The sequence below is a fragment of the Octopus bimaculoides genome, chromosome 9, assembly GCF_001194135.2.
Source record: "Octopus bimaculoides isolate UCB-OBI-ISO-001 chromosome 9, ASM119413v2, whole genome shotgun sequence".
Classification (NCBI taxonomy): domain Eukaryota; kingdom Metazoa; phylum Mollusca; class Cephalopoda; order Octopoda; family Octopodidae; genus Octopus; species Octopus bimaculoides.
The window spans coordinates 2,815,246-2,831,275 of NC_068989.1; the positions used below are offsets into that span (position 1 = coordinate 2,815,246).

The window sequence follows — 16,030 nt, forward strand, 5'->3', positions numbered from 1 at the left end:
GATAATACATTTACTTACTGTGATAATATTCTCATAAGTTCCGATATTGAGCTCAGCCAAAGTCTGATGCATGAAATCTGGTCTAGGGAGGTCATTAATCTGAAGAAAAAAAAAAAATTAATTAAAAATATAGTTAAAAGATTAAAAAAATTGATTTCTTAATTAGGCTGACACAAAAATATAGAAGCTCTTCTGACCGGATAAAATACTGAGGAGGAATTCAAAATTTCATTTTTAAGTTACATTTTAAATTTCAGTTTAAAGTGTTTTTTTCTTTTTTTACTGCTATTTAAACAATTAAGACATGACATTTTTGATACTAAGATGATTGAGAGTACCTCCAAGATCTGTGATAAAAAAATCTCCAGTTACAGACCATCCCTCTCAATTTTATGGAAAGGTCTTTTAAGATGTTGAAACTAAATCATTCCAGAGTTATCTCCCATATTTCTCAAATTGAAATATTCTAAACAGCAGCATGATAATAAAATTAGTTATTTCACTGAATCTCAGGTACATTTTTGATTATTTTCAAAATCGAAATACATTAGAGAATGATTTGTTCTACTATTTTGATCTAGTGGGAAGGTACTGAAGAAGCTGTGGGGCCTTTGAACCCCAAGATGTTATAGTACTAAGTCTTAAAGTTTGGCAGTAAACCATGCCAAGTTCTTTATAAATCACTAAGTGTCTTTTAACTTTTCCAAGTTGTTCAACTGTTAAATTGAGGTAATTTTCTTGGTGTAATAGTATAGAATTCTTTAATACAGTATAATTGAAAGGCTCCAAAACCCTGTACTCTAGAATTGGTTGTTTTGATCATCAGGGGGTAAGCCATGCCTGATTTTCTTTTGAATATTCACTGTCAGAATATTTTTTGAAATATGAAATTGAAAGTTTGAAGGAAACTTTTATAGTTATGTGTTTTTGTTTAAAAACCTTTGTAGGTGGCATTTCTGTTTTTCAGGCAATATCATGCCAAAGAAAATTTGGTTATGATTTCTAGCAAGTAGACTGACTGTGTGTGTGTGTGTGTGTGTGTGTATGAAGAGAGAGAGAGAGAGAGAGAGTGTGTGTTGTATTAAAAATGTTAATATTTGAACAGAAACAAAATCAAGACAATCAATAAAGGTCTACTTACATAAAGATACATAAATCTTAAGATCCTTTTATGCGTTAATATATATATAGCATTGCCCGTGTTTTTGTCAATCACAGGCAACCGATGAACATGGTTCATTATTAATGTTTTCACAGCTTCAAATAAACTAGCATCAGGCTCTATGTGAACAAATGGTTTTTGTTTGTCCTTTAAAACTTCTGAAAAAGTTTAAAAAAAAAAAATCAGTTTGTTTCAAGATCATTGACAGATAAAATTCAAGAATCCATGTTTAGAAAATCATTGTCTTCTTATAACTGTGAAACTTAGAAATTCTCTTCTACCTTATATTTAATGTAAGCAGTAAAATTATTTTTCTCAAAATACTGAATAAATATGTTAAATCTTTGTCTTTTAATATCCATCCATTCTATGTTTTATTAATCAGAATTCTTGTTGAAAAGCATTCAAAGAAACTATTGAAATAAAAAGCAAAAACTCTAAGAACTATTCACCAAATACCAACGAAACTGCTAAGGCCATTCATCGACAAAGAATACGTAAAACTATAGAAATAAAGATATATAGAAATCAAGACTTATACATGAAAATAGAAAACTGAGAATAAATGCTGTAGGTTGGTTGCCAATCCCAAAACTGCTAATAACAATGTTGATAAGAGCAATGAGGTAGTTGAAACTAAGAATAGCTGAAAAAGAAGTAACTCATCATACAAAACCAATTATTCTATTGGATTGGGCAGCTAAAGTGAGAATGTTTGCACTGAATAGTTTCAAAGTCTGAAACTAAGGTAAATGAAAAGATAGAAGCATGAAGCTTTGTAAGATTATTTGTCGTCTCATAAGATAATATAGTGGTTTCAAATTTTGGCACAAGGCCAGCAAGCCCAGGGGAGGGGGTAAGTTGATTACATTAACTCCAGTGTTCAGCTGGTATTTATGTTATTGAGCTGAAAAGGGTGAATGGCAAAGTTGACCTTGGTGGAATCTGAACTCAGAATGTAAAGACAGACGAAATGCTGCCGCTTCACAATGAGAAATATCAAGGTGGTGAGTTGGCAGAATTGTCAGCATGTCCAGCAAAATACTTAGCAGCATTTTGTCCATCTAAATGTTCTGAGTTCAAATAGCACTGAGGTCAATTTACCTTTCATTCTTTTGGGGTTGATAGAATAAGTACCAGATGAGTACTGGGGTCGATGTAATCAACTTATGACCTCACCACGAAATTGCTGGCCTTGTGCTAAAATTTGAAAGCAATAGATTGGATAGTCAATTGAATATGGAAAGCAATATATTAGATAGTTAAATGAATATGGATGAGTCAGTTTGAACATGACCTCTTTGCCTCAACCATGTTTATTACCCAAAACACCTTCTTAAAGACAGATTTCAATCTTAAGTTCTCAATTAAGAAACCTAAACCTGTATATTAGAATGGAAAGATTATTGTAACCATGGACATACCTCTCCAAGTATCAATTTTGTGTTCTTCTAATTCTTCCATATGAGCCTGAAATTATAAAATATTTAAGTATAAAAGTCAGTTCAATGTGACTTTACACAAATACATTTCATTCAACACAGCTTTTTGCAACATTATTTGATTCTAGTTTGACTAAGCTCTGTACACACCAGCATAATATTCCATTTGCTGTTTCAAAAAGAATAATTTTGTTCTTATCAGGCTGTGAATGACATTTGGTGTTCATAGCTGACAAAGTGTAATGTCCAAAGTGAAGTGACACAGAAATGCATGTCTGACAATCCAATGATATCATTTACAACTCCTCTTGTGTTTACACCTATGTCTGAGAGGAGAATTTTCTCCTGGGGCTATCTCCATAGCAGGTTTTCTCACATCTGAGTGCATTTGAATGTATTAAATATGGCTTTACTGGAACAATCGTTACTATTTCTCTATAAAATTTCAAAGTATGGGAGGCATGGCCTGTGGTTAAGAAATTTGCTTTCCAGTCACATAATTCTGCTTTCTACCACAGCCTTGTGTTGGAAAGGATAGCTGGTAAAATTTGGTAGCTACAAATATAGGTGAGAGAGAGAGAAGGGATTGTGTACAGGTATTGGTGAGTTTGATCAGAATCAGAGCATCAAACAAGACTACTTGTGGTGTTTAGTTTAAGCATAGCTAATAACTCTTTATGCAAAGATCAACTTTGCCGTTTGATCTTTATGGAATCAATAAAATAAATACGAAACAAAGTACTGGTGCCAATATAATCAACTGATACTTTTGATAGTGATGGTCCCAGCATGACCACAGTCCACACCTCAAAACTTGTAAAAAAACAAAAACAAAAACAAAAACAAAAAGAAAACAGTATTTTAAACTAATTGGTAATTTTCAACAAAACAAACAAACAAACAAAATGTATTTTGAAATGGTGTAAAAATACTTACTAAAGGAGCTTTGTAGTACTTCTGCAGAATACTAATAAAATCAGTAATCGTTAACATGCCTGTAAGAGAGAATAAGGTCAGGATATTAAAGTGAAAAATATGCTTGACTTAAATTCTAGAAAATATAACTTATGGATTGATAATTTAATAACAGTTGTAGGTATGCATGTACACATTTGCAGATACATAGCTTGGATATTTGTTGAGGATACATATATAAGTATTAAGTTACATGAAATGTTTTAAATAATGGAAAAGAATTCACTGCTGTAACAACTTACCGACATAATCTTGCTTTGCACTGTCCCACAGAGGTGCTGCTCTTACTCCGTTGTAGACAAGAGCAAAAAATGCTTTCTTAACCTGAAACAAATTAAAAACAACATTCAGTGATTTCTGGACGCGTGAACAACAAGCCAGAGTAGCTGTTGGTGGAATAAAACCACAAAGTGAAGGAGAGCAAATACAAGATAGCTGGTGTAGCAAATGGTGGGACCCATGGAGTAATGTACAGAAGCAAGTTACAAATATATACCAAGTTATAAATATTGACTAAAAATTAAAATCCTGAATAAAAACAATCAAAATTTCAGTTGTACTAAAATAACTTCATTCTTCAAAAGAGAGTGTTTTGAAACAACGTAGATCACAGTTTTACTAAATATGGAAATCCTCTCCACCAACCACTGTTCATCTACATTGCAAACGGTTTCTTTCGCTTGAACAAAATATCTTTTTCTAATTTTTTGGCCAGTAGAATTGAACCTAGGGTGAAAACACCTAAGCTGAAGTTCTCTGCACATAGGTAAAAGACAGGATGGTCATAACTGGGATGCTTTCGATCATTGGTCTCCTTGATCAAAGTACTTTTGAGACTAAATAACTTCCTGTCTTTGATTGTACACTTTGAAATTATTTTGCTGAAGCCCAGGAAGATACCTTTAAGGCAAGGGTTCTCAACCCTTTTTAGTCCAAAGACCTCTTTGATTCCAATTTTACCTGGGTGAATACTCATAACCAGTCAATATTTAACAAAGAAATTATTAAGACATTTTGTGTCTTGTAGAAGTCCAGACAATTTATTGCACATAAGTTTTAAGAACTAAATCTCATACGGAACTCCCACCCCACCCCCACACTCACAAGCGTCATGTGGACCTCAGTTGAGACCCACTACTCCAAGATAAACAACTCCTGTGAAGGCTGACATTAGTCATTTATCAATCATTCAGCAGATTGATAGAAGCATTCTATCCTACAGCAATCTCGGAAAAGAAACACTCATGAAGCAATACAACAATTGAACAGTCAATCATCATCATTGTCGTAATTACACATCACATAAAGACATGCAAAGATTGAGAATCCAAAGCATTGTCAATAAATAACAAAAATTGTGAAATAAAGGATTATCTTGGAAGAAGATGTTCGTAATTTGTCTTTCTAGAATAATGTCTCTTCTTTCAACCACTTTAAATTAGTGCTAACTTTTTATTGCATTTTTTATAAGATGCAAATGTGGCTGTGTGGTTAAGAAGCTTGCCTTCCAACCACATGGTTCCTGGTTCAGTCCCTGGTTGTCAAGTGGTGGAAGGGGACAAATACAGACACAAGGACACACACATACAGAGCAGCCTGCCACACAGTTTCACTTACAAGGCATTGATTGGTCCAGGGCTATAGTATAAGACACTTGCTCAAGGTGCCATGCAGTGGAATTGAACCCAAAACAACATGGTTACAAAGTTAGCTCCTTAACGATACAACTCCTTTTTCTTTTTTATGTTCAAGCATCATAATTTTAATATTATATCATCTAAGATGTAATCTTAAACATCTTTAAGATAGTAGGGTGTGATTCAAGGAAAATGTGGCTGTGATTTCTAGCATATCAAGCGACTTTATGAAAGCTCCTTTGTTAGTTTGTTTAGAACCTAGTTTTGGTTTCTGGTTGTCAAACATTATTAGGAGAAACATGAATGCAATCAATAACTCACATTGCTCATTTTCCTAAAAATAGGTTTTGCACCTGCAGAGCAGACTTACTCCGTCACCTTGGCTTGACATCTCCACCTGGCACTCAGGTACCTTTAGTAGAGTCTACACTGTTGGAAGCATTTGGACCAGGTCTCCAGTGTAAGGACAACTTACTCCAACACTAGTCACTACCCTTCCTCTTCTAAGCAGAGAGAGAGAGAGAGAGAGAGAGAGAGAGAGAGAGAGAGAGAGAGAGAGAGAGAGAAAGAGAGAGAGAGAGAAAGAGAGAGAGAGAGAGAGAGAAAGAGAGAGAGAGAGAGCACGTATTCAGAATCATTTATGTCTTTTAAATAAAATTCTTTGACATAACTGGGAATATTTCATTGTGTTCATATACTAAACGATCACAGATACACGCTAAATATTACTGGCTCTGATTTCTGTATGGAAAGTAGATTTACTAGCATGGAATTTTAAAAACATTCAAATCTTCAGTAGTTCTAAAAATATTTAAAAGTAAACTTTTATCTTATGAAGGGAGGTACAAAAAAATTAAATAAAAAGAATCAAACAATTACCATTAATTGTGTATCAAATATCACTAATTTTGCACTTGTTGGAATGAGGTCATAGCATTTGTGTGATTTCATGAATTTGGCAAACATCTGCTTGTGACTCTCATCTGAAATAAAGAGAAAATATAGGTTACTTTAGAGAATCGATCATATGGATTAAGTTGCAAAGGAAAAAGGTAGCATTTAATTTTAAGGAAGTAATCTTTTTATGTGTCAACATCATCCTCATTTAACACCTATTTTCCAAACTGGCATGGGTTGGATGGTTTGACAGCATCCAGCAGGCCTCGGGGATGCTTCGTGTTTCAGTGACAGCTTTGGCATGGTTTCTACTGCTGGCCGACCTTCTTAGTGCCAACCACTTTACAGAGTGTACCGGGAGCTTTTATCATTCCACTGGCACCAGTGAGATTGCCAAGTAAATTATAAGAAGAAAAAGAACAGGGGAAAAAGAACCCCCCCCCCCACCACCACTACAAAGTGGCAGAGTATTTGAGAAGGGGAGGTGGTTTTATGCCAAGTGTTGAAAGGGTACAGAGAGACAAGCAGAGGTGCAATAAAGAAACATGGCTACCCACCATTGTATAAAGATGGGTGGGAATACATAAGAGTTTAAAACAAACAATAATTTTGTTCATCTCACATAATCTTGATTTTAGTCAAAGATGATTAATTTTAAGAATATTTATCTCCTAAATGCAAACCACACAAATTCAATTAAAATAGCACACCAAATCATTCTAATGTGATTTATTAGACCTTCGTTAACACTTTAGCATTCAGATTACTCCTCAAATGTAATTGACATTGTTTTAATTAATCATGTATCACCATAGCTTTGAGATACTGATGATGTGACGGTTTATTTTTAGAATGACACTATGGGGTAGGTGTGAGAGGCTGGATTTGGCCAGTCTGAACATGAAACACAAAGAATCTTTGTGACTGATATGGCTGGTTTAAATGCTAAAGGGTTAAAGTCATATTTCTTTCACCTCACTTAATACACAAGCACACCAACATATACGACGGGCTTCTTTCAGTTTCCGTCTACCACTCACAAGGCTTTAGTTGGCCCAAGGCTATAGTAGAAGACACTGGCCCAAGGTGCCACTAGTCTATGTAACAATCCCTCTGGTCTTTCAGACCCAACAAGTGAGAAAATAAAATGAAAAAGAAGAAAGAAAAAAATCCGTTTCAATTCTGTCAGGTTTGACTTTGTTTTTCTTCCTTCCTGTATCAATGTCTCAATCAAACACTTTACTAAACTCACAGTATGTTTCCTTTGAAACTTGTGGCCCAGTTCCAATATTAAAAGTCAATAAGTTGTTTAATATTGCTGCATTTATGGCATTCAGCATACAATATACTTATATAGATGTATATGCATGTGAAGGTTTACAGAAACACTAACATGTATTTTCTGTTGGTTTTTTCTTATGTGAGTAAATCAGTTATCAGTTGATAACTTGTGTGTTTGGAGCTTATTATACTATTCAACAAATGAAATTCATATAGGTGGATAAAATAAGTACCGGTTGAGTACTGGGGGCCAATGTAATCAACTTAACTACTCCTGGGTAAGAGTATGAAAACTGCACCCATCTACTATGCCAAGTAGAGCAGTGCTACTTGAAGTGGTGGTCTGTGGACTGGTGCCAGTCTGTGAGCCATCAGCTGCTGGTACGTGGCAAGTTTCCAGAAAAGAAAGAAGCATTATAAAATGCTTATGTAACACTGTATTATTTGTTTACAAAATAAATATAAGATAAAAAAAATTGTCAACTTTTATTATATTCATTATATATATTGTTTCTGGTATAAATTAATATTACCAGTCCTTGGTATATTGGGGAAAAAAACAAAACTGCCGGTACACCACATCAGATAGTTTGAGAAACACTGATGAAGAGCCAGTGTGGCAAGGTAGGCTCATCCAACTAGTATAATGTCAAGCTTTGATTCACAGCCTTCACATCAGAAGGTGGAGAGAACGTGCTGAGGCCTTCATCCTGCAATGGGCTGAACATAGGCAATCCAACTGAATTCATTTATTTGTGATTATAAACTGGAACGTTTTAGAATGGTTCAAAGTATGTTCTTCAGTAGTGAATCAATATACTGCATTTTTTAATCAAGTATTGTTTATTAAAATCTTTAGATTTTTATAAGCTGAACTGTAATATTTATTGATATTGTAACAAGTATCTCAAGTTTGACCTCATGGTATTGGTTTAATAAAGTAAAATTGCTTAAATCTAGAACTCAACCTGGTCCTACTTATTTTCATTTCTCTGTGTTCATGCCAAACCCACATAGGTATCTTTGGTCATATGTGCACACCAAAATATAATACCCTTAATCCAGAAATATGAGGGTCCAGTTTTTAGTTTTCTATGCCATTTCAGTCCTACTTCAGTATTAGTCAAACTGGTTGCAAAATAAAATCCTATTTTCTCTTCTAAATTCTGGTGCCTAATTATGTAGGCTGTACTGTTAGCTACTACTTTCATATACACTTCTGAAGTGATTGTTAATGGTTATTAATAGAAGCAAAATATTTCATTCACTAAGCCTCACCAATGTTTACACTTGTTCTCATTTCACTATTTTTTTAAGGCTATGGTTGATACGCTTGTGAATATAACTAGAGTACAATAACTCACATGTTTGTTAAAAATGTTTCTGTCTATTTATTCGCCTCCTCTTTTATTTTGGTAACAGACTGATTGTTCTTTGTTGTATTACTTGTAGCAAAGTTAGTTTGCACACGGTTCTAAATTACCAATTGTTTTTGTTTTTGTTTTTCTATTAGTCTTAATCCATACAAGCGAGCTTAACTATGTGCAGATAATGTAATCATCACCATCATTGTTTTGACTTTCATTTTCTCATGCTTGCATGGATCAGACAGAATTCATTGAGGCAGATTTTCTATGGCCAGATGCTGCTCCCTGTCACCAACTAGCTGTCTCCTTGACTAGATGCATTTTCAATGGGAGATTGGAAGCAAATGTCCCTGTATGACAGTGACACTTGTTTACAATTATCATGCCATGTCAAGACAAGGAGGCACAACACATGCAAACAGACATATAAGTTCCATCCCTTAATTAAAAGCACATGAGAAGGATTCAGAATCAACACCTAAAATGCATACACTAACAATAATAGGAAATCTAACCTCTCCATTTACAAACCAAATATTTCTTGTATATATTTGTTGTGTACACTCCTATAAATCAATAAAGAAACAAATGCAATACTTTATGTTTTTTTTACTTGTATTTCATGGCAGGCTAGCAGTTAGACAGTCATTGATGGAAGACAGCAATTTCCTATTCATAGGAAAAATACCAGGCAACGTGACAGATACAGGTAGATGTAACTAAAATATCAATAAGTTATCGTAACAGTATTTGAGTCACTTGAGTCAACACAATACGAAGAAAACAAAACATCTCAATAATGCTTGTTAAATTAATCATTTCTGATTAAAAGGGGGGGGGGTGAAGAAAAGGGAAAGTTATGGAGTCAGATCAGGGATAAAAGTACTGGAGTTCAAGCCTGTTAATTACTTCAGAGGCATAGATATTCTTTCACTGGTCCAACCCATGCCAGCATGGAAAGCAGACGTTAAACAATGATGTTGTAGTCATTAGGGAGCAGTCACATTGGGGTCTCTACCACCTTCAAACGATTTTAGCTGATAATGTTGACCCTACAACTCATTTCAATGTAGTACATATTCTATCAGTTGCTGTTTGCTGAACCACTAAATCAGAGATATAAAGGACAACACAAACAAAATTGGTTTTTAGACTAAAGTAAACAATAACACAAAGGGTGGATGACCAGAGGGACAGACACACACAATTCTTGCAGTTTCCACAAACCAAATTCCACTAATACGGTGACCAAACTAAGGCTATAGTAGAAGACAATTGTGCCAAATGTAAGGTGTACATTCCAAAGAAATGAATAGACAGAGCAGTCCATCTTTGTAATTTGAGAAGTCTCAGCTCCATTCAACACAAAGAAACTTAGTGATGCAAAGACCGTATTGTTTGCTTTATTTTAATATTTATTAAGAAAGATAAACAGAAGAAACAACAGAGCATTCTTCAAAGTATTACAGTTTTTAGTTTCACTCCTCTACAATATTCAAATCTTCACCAATTTAACTGTTGTTTACCCATTTAAATGTTGATAAAATAAGTACCAGTAATATACCATTGTAAGGTGGTGAGATGGCAGAATTGTTAGCAGACCAGGCAAAATGTTGAACAGTATTTTGTTCATCTTTATGCTCCAAGTTCAAATTCTTCTGGGGTTGACAAAATAAGTACCAGTTGAGCAGCGGGGTTGATGTAATTGACTGACCCACTCAGCTGAAATTGTGCCATATAACATTATTCCCCTTTGAAATTTTGCCTCTATTGAAACATAAATATGTTTCACCTACCATATTTACTCAAGTAAAATGCAATCATAAATCTCATGAACACCGCCCCCTTCTTAAACTCAAGTCTAATGCTGTCCAATTAATTTTGGCCCTGATGTTTTGTACAAAATTTCTCACATTAAACAAGAGTAAATAGACTGCTGTTGTCTCAGTTATGACTTGGTTGCGTAGATCAAATGTCAGATGATTAGAACAAACACATTTTCTTAAAGTAAATGAGAAACTGAATTTGATTTTGCAAGTAAAAAATTGGAGTGGTGGCATAAAGCAGATGTCAAATGCATTGAAAAAAAAGGAAAAAAAAAAAGAAAAAAAAGAAATATATTCTAAGACAAACATCAATCAGTGAGTATGTTTATTGGCTTTATTAATTAGGACTCTTCTCAAATATAACAAATGAGAAATTCTGTCCAGAGCTGTGGAGTCGAGACAAAAAATTTTGACTCCTTTACTATTGGCACCTCTGACTCCGACTCCTCTTTATGCAATTAAGTGCTTGTGGTCTACATATCTCGTAAAGCATATGCATACGCTTGTACTTTGAGTAGGCCTATGTGTTATAATTGGTTTATATCAAAGAATAAAGATATTGTGAGTCGGAATCAGAGTCGGTATAGTTTTACTGACTCCGACTCCACAGCCCTGATTCTGTCCATATCTGATTCATATTCTTTGTTTTTGCTTAAATTGTCATCTCAGAAGTGTCGCTATTCCACATGAAAACTTCATTGTTAACACTTATCTAAGAATCTACAATACTTTAAGGTGCTCCAGCATGTTGGATGCACAACCCGCTCCACTTTCAGTAGTACTTATTTAGGAAAAAAATGGTTCTAGTGCACTGAAGCATGAATATATAAACCCAACTCTACATAGGTCATGAAATGATATTTTGAGAAAAAGTGCCTCTTATACGTTGCTGCCACCATCATCATCGTCATCTAACATCTATTTTTCCATGCTGGCATGGGTTAGATGGTTTGACAGGAGCTGGCAAGCTAGAAAGCTACACAAGGCTCCATTTCTCTGTTTTGGCAGGATGCCTTCCTAACGCCAACCGTTTTACAGAGTGTACTGGGTGCTTTTTACATGGCACCAGTGGGGTCACCAAGAGAGGGAGTGGGATGAAGGGAAATGACTGTTGGCCAGGTGAGCGGTTAGAGTATAATAAAGGGACAAAGATATTTGTCTAACAATAGAGATACATGGCTACTCCGGTAGGATGAGGAAGGAGAGTTAGAGAAAGATAGAGAGACAGGGTGAGAGAGAGAGAGAGAGAGAGAGAGAGAGAGAGAGAGAGAGAGAGAGAGAGAGAGAGAGAGAGAGAGAGAGAAAGAGAGAGAGAGACAGAGTGAGAGAGAGAGAGACAGAGTGAGAGAGAAAGAGAGAGAGAGAGAGACAGAGTGAGAGAGACAGAGTGAGAGAGAGAGAGAGAGAGAGAGAGAGAGAGAAATAGATGGCATTGGAGATGTATTGGGACTGAGGTGGGGGATGTTACTTAAGAGTGTAAGGGGAGATGTCTAGGGACGGGGAAGACATAGCTGTAGTAAGTGATGGTGAGAGAAAATGGAGTAGATAGGAATGGGAGCATGGTAGATATGTCATGGAGAGTGTGCAGATAGGCACATGTGGGAGAATGGAGGAACCTGCAGTAGGTGGTGATCATAGGTAGTGGGGTGGGGTGGTGTGGATGTTGGAAAGATGGGTTGTAAGGGTAAGGTAAATCTTCATTGATATTTGGGAACCATTCCTTTTTTGAAATCAATAATTAAGGTCTTGGAAAAAAGTCATTAAATAAGACGCTAAGTAATTCTCTGTTTAATAATAAATACTTATCCAGGATATTTAATATGATGGTAGGAAAAAAATAATCTAACGAGTCATTTAATAAATGTCACAACATTCTATTCTTCTACTCCAATAAATAGGTCTTGTGCATGGTCAAGATGAAAAGGTTAACTGTGAGTATTATGAGAATCTAAGAGTTGAAGTACATTTGATCAAGGAAAGGCATAGAGAGAGAGAGAGAGAGAGAGAGAGAGAGAGAAAGAGAGAGAAATATATATAGAGAAAAAGAGAAATAGAGAGGTGGTTGCATCTTGTAAAGCATCTTCTGTAATAAAGAAGTAAAAATATATCAGACAAGTATGGTTTGGCAGCCTATGTATTGGAATTGTATTATAAACTTTATTTCCATTCCTGGATAGCTACTGTGTTCTTTAATCTCTACCAAACAGTTCAATATAGTGATTTCAATCTGACTGCATGACACCTTGAGCAAGTGTTGTTCTACTATAGCCCCAGGCTGACCAAAGCCTTGTAAGTGGATTTGATAGATAGAAATTGAAAGAAGCCTGTCATATATGTATGAGTGTGTATGTGTTTGTGTGCATGCATGCACACGCTTGTGTGTGCATGGTGTATGTGTAGGTGAGTATGTACTCCTAGTCATCAACCCTTACGTTTGCTGATTGTAAACAATGGCCTTGCTGTTTCTGTGCAGACAGCACCCTTTGCTAGCAGTCCACTGTGAAAGCAGGTCAGGCTTCTTGACAAGTCACAATGTTGCATGATCTTTGTAAGCAAAAGGCTCATTCAAACAGTTTTTGTTTCCACTACTTGGCATAACCATGTGCAAGCTGCTTATTTGATAAACTGGGAGATTATTACCGTGCTTGGAAACGAGAGGGATTGCTATCAGAAGGGGTGTCCAGCCACAGAAAACCCTGCTCCAATATATTCATGTCTGATCCATGCATGCATGCAAAAGTAGACATAGAACAATGAAGATGATTTGAAGACATTAATGCTTTCAATGTTTCTCCATGCAGGTATGGTCAGATGGTTGTTTGCAGATTACAACTTGCACGTTAACAATTTAATGATCATGTGCAATTAAAAAAAAATATTCATAACTAATAGTTCTTGGCAAGAGAAAACAAACAATAATTATTATCTAACTACAAAGACCGAACATCAGCCAACATAAGTCTAAAATACCATTAAGAAATTTGAGATATCGTTTTGAAGAAAAGGTCCAAAATACAGTGATTTTGTTGTGGTAAGCTGGAAATAGCTAAGCAAGCATAGCTGTTTTTGCAGAAATTGATTAAGAAGCAACATAATATTGCAGGAGACAGTCAAGTTGTCCACACAGCTGTTCCATAACAGAATATCATTAATAATGTTTTAGAGTTAACAAGACTAAATATATGGAAGATAAATGAATTTATAAAATGGGTAAAAAAAAAACAAAAAACATGAAAGCTTGCTAAATCAATGAAACAAGACCAAAAGAGTTAAAATTTTTGTAAGTGGCTAATTTAACTGACTGACTGAATAGCTACATTTGATGTTTAATAGAATGTATGATGTGTACACAATTTACTACTAGCCTGTCCCTGGTGAGTAAATAGTAATAACATATTCAAGCCAACTAAACAGGTCGTCAATGAAAACACAAAAGCTTTGCAATTTATTTTGTATATACAAATAAATGAAAAAAAGTTCTGATGAAAAAATTTGAAAATGTATATTATGCTAATAGTGTTAATCTTTATCTCCTCAATATAGACACATAAGCTACTTAAAATATTGGAAAAAATACCATGCTTAAATGGACCGTTTGCGTCTAATTGACAATTCCGCTTATAAAGCAATGCATAAATTATGCAATTTCTCACACTGTCCTAATACTTCAAGTAATTCAAGAAAAAGAAAAAAAAAAAAAAAAAAAAAAAAAAAAGAAAAAAAACATAAGATTGTCATTAATTAAATCCTGAGAACCCTTTGAAAATGTATTATTTGTAAAATTAATATTCTGTTTTGACTATAGAGTAAGAAAAATTAAAACCCATCTTTTGACTGATGTTACTGTATTGTAGAAACATAAAGGCACTCTTCCCACCTGCTTGCATCTGTTAGATTTGCAAAATGCAACATGAATTCCACCTTAGAGTACTTTTACTACAGAGACAGCTACAATTAAAACCAAAACTTAAACTGCAAAAGTACTTGTAGAATGAAATACTGCTTCCATAATTTCTGAGCTTGTCTACAGTAGAACGCGCGCATGTGTGTGTATGTGGATACAGTGATATATTGAACTATATGTGAATTAATATAAAGACAATAACATACTTATTTTTAAAATAATTTTAGACTGAAGTGAAAGTATCAATATATTTATACTTCTTACATTTGTGAAGTAACTGTAATGCAACTTATCAATGAAAAGAATTTTGATAAAATATAACAAAAGCAAATATGGAACTCTTAAGAAAATAATTAAAAGCATGAAATCAAAAACATTTGATGAAAATTTTGTAAACACACTCACACACATATGCAAGAGTAACATTAAAAAATATAAAAAGTGAGACTATCGTCAGAAAATAATATTTACATGTTCTGTTGCAGCAAGATGGAAAATTGACGACAGCAGTCAATATTGAAGCCTCTCTGGAAACTGTAGTATTCTTTCAAGCAGAATAGGATAACCGCAAACTACTATCAGATATATATGTATATGTATATGCACACACACACACACACACACACACACACCTTTAAGGAGACGAGTTGTAAGTCAATCAATCAGCTCTTGAAATTAGAATCAAGCAGTAAACAGACAGACAATGAGACTACTGAGAGCAATGAATTAAATTTTAAATGGAAGCCATCACAGGTGTCGAAATTGTCTGAAAAGATTTCATAACTTCCCATAAAAAGAGTGAGAGAAGAGGGGAAAGGGGAAAAGAAAGAAGAAAGGCTGTAAATTGATCCGGGGAGGCAAAGTTAGATATAAAGTGGAATAAATGACTCAAAGTTTTCAGAAAAATCAGCATTTCATTATCATTTCAGGTTTAACCCTAAAATAAGGGAGCTTAGAAACTGCTGCCATTCAAACTTTTGTATCACTGTAATTTGTTTAAAACTAGACGCACATACAGACACAAACATGAAACAGGGGAATATAATGAGCTGGCTGTCATGATATTGCACCACTAGGTGAGCAGCATGGCACTTGTGATAATACACCTCTAGGTTAGCAGCAGGCTTGCTGCGATGTAACATTACTCAGCAGCAAGATTTTGCAATGTTGCATTACTCAGTTAGCATCAAAGATGTCATGATGTTGCATTTACTCAGCTTGCTGTGATGTTGCATTACTAAGTTAGCAGCAAGCTTGCTGCGATGTTGCATTACTAGGTTAGCAGCAAGCTTGCTGCGATGTTGCATTACTAGGTTAGCAGCAAGCTTGCTGCAATGTTGCATTACTAAGTTTGCAGCAGGCTTGCTGTAATGTTGCATTACTACGTTAGCAGCAGGCTTGCTGTGATGTTGCATTACTACGTTAGCAGCAAGCTTGCTGTAATGTTGCATTACTACGTTAGCAGCAGGCTTGCTGTAATGTTGCATTACTACGTTAGCAGCAGGCTTGCTGTAATGTTGCATTACTACGTTAGCAGCA

The 16,030-nt window shown here is 35.0% G+C and overlaps 1 protein-coding gene across 7 annotated transcripts in view; it reads right to left on the minus strand.

Annotated features, from left to right (window-relative positions):
- LOC106869147 (5'-AMP-activated protein kinase subunit gamma-1) overlaps nt 1-16,030 on the minus strand; it is a 486,366-nt gene that overhangs the window by 12,224 nt on the left and 458,112 nt on the right. For all 7 annotated transcript variants that reach the window (XM_052970373.1, XM_052970371.1, XM_014914748.2 and 4 more), the window contains 6 exons: nt 6,096-6,199; nt 3,822-3,903; nt 3,541-3,599; nt 2,587-2,632; nt 1,142-1,320; nt 19-99 (listed from right to left, as the gene is read on the minus strand). In XM_052970373.1, the coding sequence (XP_052826333.1) occupies nt 19-99; nt 1,142-1,320; nt 2,587-2,632; nt 3,541-3,599; nt 3,822-3,903; nt 6,096-6,199 (551 nt within the window). The remainder of the gene's footprint in view (nt 1-18; nt 100-1,141; nt 1,321-2,586; nt 2,633-3,540; nt 3,600-3,821; nt 3,904-6,095; nt 6,200-16,030) is intronic.